Consider the following 13,107-nt stretch of genomic DNA (forward strand, 5'->3'; position numbering starts at 1 on the left):
CCCTATAGGACAGGACTATAGATATAAGGACAGAGCAGGAGGTAGAGAGGAAGAGAAGACACGCAGACCATAGAGAGTGGAGGACTACGCGGGGTTACTCAACAGAGAGAGCCCCACTGGAGAGTCCGATCAGGGAGGAACGTTCCGGGGACGACCTGTGTGGAGAGTCAATAAACGCGACCTCTGTCTCTGCATTCTGGTGTGTCGTGTGAGTCAGTTCCCCTGCCGGTCGGGGGTTCAGAGGCCGCGCGGCGCAACTTACGTAGGTGGGGGAGCAGTGCCATCTCTAGCCCCTTGGCAAAGTGAGCAGTGGTGTCATAGAACTCCAGCAGCTTGGTGAGCTCCAGCTCGGGCCCCGCCCGTTCCACACCAGCACTGAGGCACATGGGCAGGGAGGGAACCAGGGCCTCCAGGGTCTGAATCAGCAGCACTGTCACCACTTCATGGGGGTTCTTGAAAACCTGCAGTGGCAAAGAGGCATCTGCATTAGCTTCTGCAACCAAACAGGAAGGCACCTTTTAACAAAGCTGTCACCTGGATCCCTCAAAGGAACCCTCCCATCCTGTTGCTGAAAAGTGGCTCTTCAAGAGGTGGAAGCTCAAAGTTTCCCTTATTACAAATTGAATGTCTCAAAAAGTAAGCTTGCAGCTCGTCCAGAACAATTGGCACTTCATGTCTGTCACTGATCTCAAGTTCCTGGCTGTTTTCTTTTTTTAGTCTTAATTTTTATCTTTATTAGTAGATGTCTGCAGTACCCAATGGTTACATTCGTCAGGAGAAGCTGGTAAATACATAACGCATCTTAATTTTTTTGTGTGTGTATGCTGGGAATTGAACTCACGACCTCACATTTGCTAAGCAGGCACGCCACTGAGCCAAAGTCCCAGCTATGTCTTAATTTTTTTTTAAATATCCATTACCCCCATTTCTTGGTCTTGGCTGTTTTCAAAGCTCTCAAAATGCTTTCCATAGCACTCAGCCACCAAAAACTGACTGAGAGAAAACTGTGAAGGTAACAATGATAAATTGAAGGGAGCAGGAAAGGAGTAGCAAAACAGAATGAAAGAGGGTAAATTCACCAAATCAGGGCTGCAAGGATCTTTGTGCAGATTCTCAGTTCAGCCTGAGGCTACCTACTCCTTGACACAGATCGGTCTTCAGTCTAGATGAGTTCTCTTAAAAGGACCACCATGAGTGGTGCATCTAGACCCATCTAAATTATTCACTCACTAATCAATAGCCTTTCTTCCTACTCCATATTGAAAGGTTTCTGCCCTAATATAAATTACTGAGTATTATGGTGGTGGTCCATCATGGCAGAAAGCCAAAATGAAAATGACAGCTTGTCTCCCTAAGGACCATTTCCTCCTCCTCCTCCCCTCAGTCCTGATTACAACTCCTTCTTTCCTCTCCTGCGCACCAAGAAGATTCCAGTCAGTTCTTCACGGGGTCACCAACACCCGTCCCAAACTCTACCTCTGGCCAGAGGTTATATAATCTTCTGTCCCATTTGTCTCCCACCAGAGGAGGAGCCCAGACCCATGAGCTGTGAACTCCTCTCCACATCCTCAATAAAGGCCTGTTTTTCTTTATTTTTGCTTCCCTATGGCACTGGAAAATCTAACACATATTCTTTAAATCTCTTAGGCAATACCTGACTAACATACAATCCATTCCAAGGGGAGGTTCTTACACACTCCAGTGCAGATTAAGTACCCTTTTCTATAAGTGTGTGCAAACATGAAAGATCTATTCTTAGGCAAACCTAAAGCCAAAAAGGTACAAAACTAAAACTGTAAAACCAGTAAAATTCAAGTTTTTAATAGAAAATATCTTGAGATAAGTGAAAATGCAAACTACCTAACAAAATTTACAGGGTACAACAGAAGCTGTGCTAAGAAAGAAATTTATAGCTTTACGTGCTATCTAAATAAAAAAAAGATCTCGGGGCTGGGGATTTAGCTCAGCGGCATAAGTGCGGTCGTGAGTTCGATCCCCGGTACTGATAAAAAGGAAAAAAGACAAAAAATAAATAAATAAATAAAAAAGAAGATCTCAAACTAATGACTTAACTGTTTACATTAATTAGGAAAAAAAAAAAAAAGAGCCAACTACACCCAAAGCTAGCTTAAGAAAAATTGAAGCAGTGATAAGTGAAATAGAGAACAGAGAATCAATAGAGAATCAAAAAGCAGAAGTTGGCTTTTTGGAAAGATCAATAAAACTAACATTACCTAAACTAACAAAAGAAATGGCTCATTGTAAAAATCCAGTATGAGCTGGCTATGAGGTGGCACATGCCTGTAATGCCCGCACTAGGGAGGCTGAGACAAGAAAAATCATGGCAAGTTCGAGGCCAGCACGTGCTACACAGTGAATTCAAGGCCAAGCTGAACTACCTAGCCAGACCCTTTCTTAAAAGACATAAAAATAAAATAAATCAGATATGAAAGTAGGGATGTTACCATCAGTTTTAAAGAAATAAAAAGGATTACAATGGAATACTATAAGCAACTATATGGCAACAAATTGAATGACATGGACAAATTCCTAGACATACAATCTACCGAAACTAGCTCAAGAAGAAACAGAAACTATAACTAGTAAAGAAATTGAATCAGTGATCAAAAACTTCCCAAGCCAAGTGTGGTGGCACACACCTATAATCACAGCATTTGGGAGGTTGAAGCAGGAAGACAGAGTTCAAAACCAGCCTGAACTACATAATGAGACTTCGTCTCAAAATAAAAACAAAACAAACAAACAAAAAACCCACAACAACAAAACAACTTCCCAACAAAGAAAAGATTAGACTCAATGGCTTCACTGATGAATTCTACAAAACATTTTTAAAAATTAACACCAACCCTTGTAAAGAAAAGACTTCAAAAACGTTGAAGACAGAGCATGCTGTGGTCTGAACTCTGTTCCTTAAGTTGCCCAGGTTGGACTAGAACTTGTTACCTTCCCAGCTCTGCTTCCCAGAGTGCTGGGATTACATGTGTGCACCTCCGCGACCAGCTTGCCTAAGAGCAGGAACAAGATGAACAGGCCTACTTTTGCCACTCTATCCAACAGGACACTGGGAGTTCCAGCCACACAATATGAGAAAAAGACATTAAAAGCAGAAACAGAATTATCTCTGCAGATAACATACTCTTCCTTGCATAAAATTTATGTGTAAATTCTCATGGAGAATTTATAAAACTTCAAAGAACATTTGTTTTGTTCAGTAAATCCAGTTACACTCTGCTCAAAGCTACTCTGTTGGAGTCTGAGAAAAATAAACAGAAGAAAGAACCAAGCAAACCCAAAATAATGCAATGCTAAACTGCCAGCGGCACTCCATTTGTATTTCCTGAGAAGTTCTTCCACCTACCTACTGGATGTTGCTGTGAAGATTCTCACTTGGAATTTAAAAGCACCCAAAATTACAATTTATCATCTTCCTATATCTGCTTTCCCTCAACTTTCTTATTTTTGTCGGTACTGTGTTCATACAACCAAGAAGAAAATCTCTCCTTGTTCTTCCTTTCTTTCAACCCCTTTACCAGCTCATTACAACTGTTCTAGCAATTGTTCTGATCAAGCATAGAACAGGACCTAGCAACTGTTCACCTTTCTTGAACCTGAACATTACCATGACCACCTGGTACCAAGCAAAGGCTCTTACCTTTCTTCTGTCTCTCACCAATTCACCACCAAATTCATTATTTTTACATGTTTTTTTTTTTTTAATCGGAACCAGGGATCAAACTCACGACTGCCTGCTTGCAAAACAGGCACTTGTGCTGCTGAGCTAAATCCCCAGCCCTTTACATGTTTTTTTTTTTTTTCCAAATCCATTTTATGTCAAAGAGAAAAATAAAATTTCAAAATACAACAACCAGGGCAATTTTTACATGTTAATTCAAAACTTAACTTACATTTTACATTTTTAATATTGCAAGGTTCACCAGGCATTAACATTTTGGTGTTGTCATTCTTTTCAGTCTTAGGCAATCTGGTGTGGTGTATCTCATTGTGGCTTTAATCTGCATTTCCTGATGACTAAGGACAGCAAGCTGCCATTTGTGTGGCTTCTTCTGTAAAATGTCTACTCACAGCTTCAGCCCATTTAAAGACTGAGGGTTCTGCTTTGTCATTAGTTAGTTGTAAGGGTTCTTTATAGAGTTGGATTCCTTCATCAGCTATGTTTTTAAAAATTTTTCTTCCAATTTATGGATTGAGCAGAGGTTGATTGTGACGATACCTAATTTATCAGGTTTTGGTTTGGTTTGGTCTGTGTTGATTTGATTTAGTTTCTAAAGTGTTGGGGATCCAATCTAGAGCTTCAGGCCTGCTAGGCAAGTGCTCTACCACTGAGCCACACTTCCAACCCAGTTTTTCCTTTCCTTTTTGTTTTTAATTTATTTATTAGTACATGTTGACAGTACATAATGTTTATATTCCTTGTGGGGAGCTGGTGCATGATATGACACATTTTAACTCCTTTTTTGCTCCCCTCCTCCACCCCTCGATTCTTTTTTTTGTTTTGTGTTTTGTTTTTTGGGGTTTTTTTGGGGGAGGGGGGCCGAGAGAGGGAACTGAAAAGGAATTTAAAAAAAGACATCAGGATGAGCCAGGTATGGTGTCACACCCTGAAAGCCCAACACTCAAGAGGCAGAGGAAAGAGGATTGCTGTGAGTTTAAGGACAACCTGAACTATATACCAAGACCCTTTCTCAAAAAGAAACCAAAAAAAAGAAAAGAAAAAGAAATTTGGGTGAATTTTTTTCTTTTAGCTATTGTCCTCTAGGTCTAAGAAACCATCACCAATCCTCACATTTTGTGGTCTGTGAATGTTTGTTGTTCTTTGGTAATATTCAGAAAATCCCTTTAAGGAAAAAGGTAACCTATAAGAGTTTTAGTTGAAAGATGCATTTAAAAACCTCCTTTGGATGTCTGGGGATATAGCTCAGCAGCATAAGCACCCATCTGGCAAGCACAAGGTCCTGAGTTCAACTCCCTGTACAAAAATAAATAAATAATAAAATTCCTTAGGAGGTCTAGAATATGACTTTATATACAGACCAAACAATTCGAACTCTTTTGTATAGGACTATTTAGTCTAACTTCTCCCATTCCTAAGTCACTCAAGAGATAGAAGCAAAATAACACTACAAGACGAAACCTATCAACTAAGGCTATAAAGTTAACCTCAATAACCTATACAAAGACAATCTGACTGTGTCATCACACTGCATACTAAAACTAATTCAGAATGGACCACACAAAAGCTGAACACTTTCTAGAAGAAAACAGGGAAGAATACCCTTGCAAATTGGGGACTGGTGATGGTTTCTTAGAGCATGGAGGGTAATAACCACAAAAGTAAAAAAACCAATAAATTAGATTTCATCAAAACCAATACTTCTGCTTTGGCCTAGGAGTGCTGGCTTTCCTAGCATGTACAAGGCCCCAGGCTCCATTCTCAGCACTACAGAAAACAACAAAACAAAAAAACCTTTGTTTAAGTCACAGACTGCAAGAAATATCTACAAAATGTATCTGACAAAGGATCTGTATCTGGAATACATAAAGGACTCCTGGAACTAAATAATAAAAAAGCAAATAATCCAACTTTTTAAATGGGCAATGACTTAAGTAGACATTTCACAAAGAAAGATATATAAATAGGAGCTCAGTGTCCTTGAATATCAAAGAAATACAAATTAAAACCACCTGAGATATACTACACACCCACTAGCATGGCTAAAATTAAGAATGACAACATCTAATATTAAAAAGGATATTAGCAAAGAGGCTAGAACACACACTACCATGAGAGTACAAAAGTACAACCACTTTGGAAAAAGGCAGCTTTTTATACATCTAAACATACATCTGCCTTATACCCTCAAATTCTATTCCTAGGTATTTATGCAAAAGATATAAACAGGCGTATCTACAAAACAATTCTTACAAAACATGTTCAGAGAAGCTTTATTCCTAATAGCCCCAAGCTGGAAACAGACCAAGTGTCCATCAATAAGAGAATGTGTAAACTGATGTGTAATTCATACCACAGAATAGTATTCCAGCAATAAAAAGGAACACACTATTGATACGCAAGTAAATCTCAAAAACACACTAAGTGAAAGAAGCTTTATTAAGAGAAGAAACCAATGAGTAATTTCATCTACATGAAATTCTAGAGCACTCCAAACTAACTGATGCAGGAAAAAAAAAAAAACAGAGCAGTGGTCACCTAGGAAGAAACATAAAAAACATTTTAGGGTGATGGTAATATTTCTGTCTAGGAAGAGGACTGTATTACATAAATATTTATATTTTTCAAACTAATAAAAATGACATATTTAAAAGCATTACATTTCAAAATTTTACCTTAGATCTAAACATAAACGCTAAACCTCAACTTCAAAAATGAGATTGAATTCCATTTAACAACATGTGCTAAAGTGAATGATTTTGCAATTTATTTTGAAATAAATTAAAAAATAGGAAGGCTTAATGGGCAGACAGAAATAGGTGGATGGACAGATTTTTAATGAAATAAATATAGCAGAATGTTTGCTGTAGAATCTAGGAGCTTGGCACATGGATATTCTCTCAACTCCTGTTTACATGTTGGAAATTTTTCATACTAAAGTACTGGGTGTGATGACACGTGTCTGTGACCCCAGCACTCTGGAGGCTGAGACAGGAGGGCTGGTGGTATATCTCAGAGACAGAGCACCTGCTTAACATGGATGAGACCCTGGGTTTGAGCTCTAGCACCTCAATAAAAAAAAGTGATTTAAAATACTGGAATATATGAAGGAGACACATTATCCTGGTGCCTTTAGCCTTACTTTGCATGCTGTTTACATTCCATATACAAAATGGGTCTTTACTCCCTAGTGTCAGCTTCTTTATGCCCAGCCCAAAGGGAGCTACCTCGCTTACATGGACCTAAAACGATTATTTTCTTTAATGGCAGGAAAAGAAACAAGACATGCCCTTCTCTGACTGTTCAAAAAAAGAGAAAAGAAAACAGGCCAAGGGCTAAAGGATAAACAAGCATAAATGGGGGCTGGGGATTTAGCTCAGTGGCATAAGCGCCTGCCTTGAAAGCAGGCAGTCGTGAGTTCGATCCCTGGTACCGATAAAAACGAAAAAGCCAAAAAAAACAAGCATAAATACACACCTCACAAAACAGGATGAGCTTATAATGGTGGTGCATGCCTGTAATCCCAGCACTTAGGAGGCTGAGGCAGGAGGATTGTTGCAAGTTTGAGACCAGCCTGCGTTACAAAGTGAGCTCAAAGCCAGCCTAAACTGCATAGCGAGACCCTGTCTCAAAAAAAAAAATTGAGGATGAAGACTGAAGAGAAATCTGAGAAGTCTAAGTTCTTTTTATTAGATGATAAAGAACATTTATATGTGTTGGCAAAGCTATTTCTATCTCAGGATATCAGCAAGACCATGACATGCAAATGAGCATGGATGGAGGATCTCACTGAAAACTGATGATTACAGAAAAAGAAAAACTGAAACTTCTACAGGAGGTTGTTATGCCAGTGAGCTAAATCCCTGGCCCTATTCTCTCCTTTAAAAAGCAATCTAAACCAAGCCTGGAAACACAGCCCTATAATCCCAGAACTCTGGCAGCTGAAGTAGGAGGATGACAAGTTTAAACCCAGTCTGGGCAACTCAGTGACTTACTGAGACCCTGTCTCAAAATTTAAAAAATTAAAGAACTATGATGTCACTCAGTGAGAAGGCCTCAGTAATTGAATAAACAAATACATGCAAACAAAAAACAACTAAGTCTCAATAAGGTTAGTTCAAGGAAAAAGAAACCAGGATGGAGAGAAGCACTTTAACCAAGTTAAATGACACAACCTCGTACAAAGATTCTCTATGACTGTCATCAAATGCATTCCAACAAATGACTGATGAGCATCTGAAAAGTGATTCGTGACCAATTGTGAAAAAAATGATAAGCCACGCCATCAGCAGGCCCAGTGCATCATCACTCCTAAGTATTTGGGCTTTCCCCTTCTAAAGGAGGACCTGCTATGTCTCATGACATCAAGACAAAAAGGGACAATGATTTGTATCCTATGGTCAGAAAGGCCCAAAAATTTTAGAGAAGTGAGGGATAGAAAGTTTCTACTTGAAACATTTGTCTCACCCCAGCACTGGTTAGAGGCTGTCTTTAAAATTGTACTCTTCTGCTAATTCATTGTATAGTGAGAACAAGGGAAACTAATTGCAAGCCGCATAAACTTTACCTTTAGTTAAGGTAAAATTAGTCTTGCTCACTCCAGCATCACCTGACTAGGGGCCCCCTGCTTTAAGATCTGATAATAACTTCCCGGAATTGCAAAGGCTCCCCTAGGGAAGAACAGGCAACAAGGCCACATTAGATTGTATTTAAGATACAGATAAGAAAGAAGTGTTTTAATGGAGACCCAAGGACTTCACTCAAGTGTGTGTCTAAGCTGATGGTTTAACCCCTTGAGTAACGGGAGCAACAGGAGATTCTTCAAGTGGTGCCCTGTAGGTGAGAGTGATCAACCCTTTTCAATCACCTATTTCTTTGTCATCACAGGCTTTATTCTCCCTGGACCTCTAATAAGCTGTTACCTGTGTAGTCCACTGGATCTGTGTGTGCCAAGCACCAAGCAGGGCATCATAGAGACCCGTGAGCTGCTGCTCCAGTGGCAAATCGGTCTGGCACAGCTCTTGCCAGGCTGATAAAAGCTGCACCTACGGAGGCAGAATAAAAGGGTCTCACTGGGTACATTAGCAATGCTGCCTGCTGCCACTGCCCTGACCTCCCACCAAAGCAAGGGAGTATCACTGCTGCCCACCACCCTGAGCACTCAAGGACCCAGAGGCCCACTCACTTAAGGCAGAAAACAAACAAAACAAACTTACCTACTCTGGGAATTACCCAAAGCTTCACTCTGTCACCCTCCAACTGACTGCTCTCCTTTTCCCCTTCCCTGCACTGTGCTCCCACTCAGCACAGTCCACTCTGAGCAGAGCTCAGGACCTAAGCGTGAGTGCTGAAACTTCTTTACCTAACCTTGCTGCTTCAAACGCACACATGCAATGGCCTTGAAGGAACTAAGGTTAGCCCAGGAAGCTACAAACAATTTTGATAACCTAACTTCAACAAACTTAAAAAATATATTAAGTTATTATGGCTTTCTGAAGGCCCAATGAAGCTTAAGACATGAATCTTCCTTAAAAGACACAAATGCGCAGCCAGGGATATAGCTCAGCAGCACAGCGCCCGCCTGGCAAGTGAAAGGTCCTGAGTTCAATTCCAGCACTCCCCCACCAAAAAGACAAAAATGGACTGGGCACACCGGCACACACTTGGTAATCCCAGCACTCTGGGCGGCTGAAGCAGGAGGATCTCAAGTTTGACCCCATTTGGGCAACTAAGTAAGATCCTGAGTCAAAATTTAAAAATGAAAAAAAAAGAACAAAAAGGGATGTAGCTGAGCACAAAGGCTCTAAGTTCATTTCCCAGTACTGCCAAAAAAAAAAAAAAAAAAAGACAAAGTTTTGAATAAATTAAAATAACTTTTCAACTTTGTAAATGAATCCAGTTGTGAATACAGGACAAAAACCTCCGATTTTTTCAAATGGCAATTAAATGCATCCATATGCTGGATCAAGAGCAACACCTACTGGCTAACCACAAGAAAAGCAACCAGAGGTCAAAGAGGCATTTTAACCTTGAGTGTGAAACCTGGTTTTGTGTAGCCCACTGTTACTGGCATCCTATAACTGTAACGGCTCACAGCTGCTTACCTTGTGACATTTGTAGTAGTATGCAAGGAGCTGCGGCATCCGGTCAATTTCAGTAAAAACCTTCACAAACGTTTTGGACTGATCTAAAGAACACAAAATATGTATACACATTACCAGATTTTCTGATGCAGCCAAGAAAATGAATTCACTAGGATAAATAAAAGTTGGTACTCAAAGGTTCCTACCTAGATAATGAAGTAACTCATAGGCTCATAAACACAAAAAATTAGTAAAGTCAACAGCAAAATATGTAAATATGTACTGGGCATGGTAGCACACATCTATAATCCTGGCACTCGAGAGGCTGAGGCAGGAGAATTATTGTGAGTTCGAGACCAACTTAGGCTACAAAGTGAGCTCAAGGCCAGCTTGAACTGCATAGTGAGACCCTGTCTCAAAAAGACAAAAAAAAAAAAGAGCAAAACAGGTGACTTGATAATCAGGCACTGCAAGCCCTGGCATGTTAAAATAATGCATCACTAAGAACCATTCACACAGCTAAGATTATACAACAACACATGAGTGTGAAATGAATTAGAATCAGGCTGGGAGCTGTCAAGGACAAACCTGGAGTGTGAAATAACAGCGGTTCTCTCAAGGGTGTTCAAGGCCACACTTGCCTGCCTTGCCGAGCCCCCATATCCGTTAGAATCATAAACGGAGTGACAGTGAATTGAAACAATTCACTGGTGGTCCTCATTCTACAGGCAAGAAAACCATAGCCCAGAGAGCTTGAGTCACCTGCAGTCAATGGCAAGACTGAGAAACCAAAGTAAAGGCTGAACTGCTGGTTACCATTCCAGCCTGAAAAAACAGCAGTTTCATTCAACTCAATCTAATATTTACATGAACTGGAAAATACCGAGACAAATGCCTTGTCAGGTCTCAAGAACAAACCAAGCTCTGTACTGCCTCAAGTGTCTACACTTCCTACATCCGGGATGATGCTCTGGTCCCTAATCGGCCAGCCTAAATTAGGCTCCCTGTGCTAGTCGTTACTACATCTTCCATAACAGAACTAATCACAACCTATACTTACTGTGTTCAGTTGCTTATATAATAGTGTATTACCTTTCTCATCCATGGAACCATAAGCTCCAAGAGGCAGCAACATTTCCTGTCTTGTTTCACTGTTCCCAAAAATTAGTACAAAATACAGTAGGCGCTCAACAACTGTATTAAATTAATTATTGCTTAAATAGAATTGTTTTTCATCACTATCAGTATTAAATTAATTATTGCTTAAATAGAATTGTTTTTCATCACTATCAGTAGCATGTTCATGATGGAAAAAATGGAAAACTAAATAAGAAAAAAAAACTGCCTATACAAATATACTATCATGCTTTGTTAAAATGTTGTTGACATTTACCTATGTGTTCAAAGAATGCTTTTAGAAATTAAGGTCTATAATGTGTACTGGTTTAAGTACATAATCACAATTTTAAAATGTCTACCAACAAATAAAATGTATTTCTTTAAATGAATGATAAAGCAGAATTTGAAAATATGGCAAACAGAGCCTGAAGAAGCTAAATCAAGCAGCATTTCAAGAACAACTAGAGAGAAAATCAATAAAAAAGGAAATGAACCAATATACAGACCAATTTGATGTGACAGTCTACCTATCCTAAAGAGCAGAATATGTGTTTTTTTAAGCGCACATCAGGACAGACCATATGTTAGACCATAAAACAAGTTTTAATAAATTTTAACACTGAAACTGCCAGGTGTGGTGGCACACACCTATAATCCCAGCACTCAGGAGGCTCAAGCAAGAGGATTACCATGAGTTCAAAGCCAGTCTGCACTATATAGTAAGCTCAAGACCAGTCTGCACTACACAGTGTGACCCTGTCTCAAAAAAAAAAAAAAAAAAAAAGACTGAAACCATGGAAGTCATATAAGTATCTTTTCTAATCACAATAGAAAAAAACTAGAAATAAAAAAGAAGACAACTAGAAAATTCATAATATGTCAAAATTAAACACACCATCTTTTAAAACCAAGTTACAGAGAAATCAGAAAATACAGACAAATGGAAATGAAAACACAACATATAAAATTTTTTTCCTTTTTTTTTTTTGTCTTTTTCATTTTTATCGGTACCAGGGATCAAACTCACCACCGCCTGCTTGCAAGGCAGGTGCTTATGCTGCTGAGCTAAATCCCCCAACACAAAAAATTTATGGATGCAGCAAAGGCTGTGCTGAGTACTGCACTAATTAGTATTAGTATTAGTATAAATACACTAAAAAACCAACAACCTAACCTGCATCTTCAAAAAAAAGGGTAAACAAAATCCAAAGCTAGCAGAAGGAAGGAAATAATAGGATTAGAGTGAGACCCTATCTCAAAAAGCAAAACAAGAGCTGGGTGTGGTGGCTCACATCTGTAATCCCAGCACTCGGGAGGCTGAGGCTGGAGAATCATTGTGAGTTCGAGACCAACCTAGGCTACAAAATGAGCTCAAGGCCAGCTTGAACTGCACAGACACCCTGTCTCAAAAAGACAAAAAAAAAAAAAAAGCAAATCAAGAGGAGTAAGAATTAAATTTATCTTTGTTTGTAGAAATAAATAAAGCAATAAATAGGAAACCAAAGAGAAAAACACCAAGCTAGAAGCTGGTCCATTGAAAATAAAATCAATAAACTTGACAGACTTTTACCTAGGTTCACTAATACCAATGCTATAATATATAATGTAATTTAATGTTATAGAAATAAAAAGGATCATAAGAGAACACTTTGCACAATTATATACCAGAATACTGAAAAACCTAGATGAAATGGATAAACTGCTAAAAACACAAACTATGAGAATGAATCTTTCACCTTTCTTCCTTTGTTTTCTTTCTTTTGTGTGTGCGGGGGGAGAGAGGGACGGGACTGAAACCAGGGTTCTCAGCAAACCAAATTTAATAAGCACATTAAAAGTGCTATACACTATTACCAAGTGGTATTTATCTCTGAATGTAAGGATGAATCAACATACAAGAATCAATCAAGCCAGGTGTAGTGGCTCATGCCTGTGATCCCAGCACTCAGGAGGCTGAGGCAAGAGGATCGCTGTGAATTCGAGTCCAGCCTTGGCTACACAGTAAAACCCTATCCCAAAAAAACCAAAGAAAGGGGAATTGATCAAATATACTACATTAGCAAAATGAAGAGAAAGAATGATGGTCTCAGTTGATACAGAAAAAACATTTAACAAAATTCAATACTCTTATGATAAAAATACTCAACAAACTAACAACAGGAGAAAAGTAAGTTCCTTAACATAACTGAATCA

General features: G+C 39.2%; 1 protein-coding gene across 5 annotated transcripts in view; it reads right to left on the reverse strand.

The window, feature by feature from the left end:
- Cog7 (component of oligomeric golgi complex 7) overlaps window positions 1-13,107 on the reverse strand; it is a 94,951-nt gene that overhangs the window by 66,931 nt on the left and 14,913 nt on the right. For all 5 annotated transcript variants that reach the window (XM_063226660.1, XM_063226659.1, XM_063226658.1 and 2 more), the window contains exons 5-7: window positions 9,817-9,899; window positions 8,635-8,757; window positions 263-461 (exon numbers count right to left, since the gene is read on the reverse strand). In XM_063226660.1, coding sequence (XP_063082730.1) covers window positions 263-461; window positions 8,635-8,757; window positions 9,817-9,899 — 405 coding nt within the window. The remainder of the gene's footprint in view (window positions 1-262; window positions 462-8,634; window positions 8,758-9,816; window positions 9,900-13,107) is intronic.

Source organism: Cavia porcellus, unplaced genomic scaffold (genome assembly GCF_034190915.1).
Source record: "Cavia porcellus strain 051 isolate PalLab524CR breed Dunkin Hartley unplaced genomic scaffold, mCavPor4.1 scaffold_16, whole genome shotgun sequence".
NCBI lineage: Eukaryota > Metazoa > Chordata > Mammalia > Rodentia > Caviidae > Cavia > Cavia porcellus.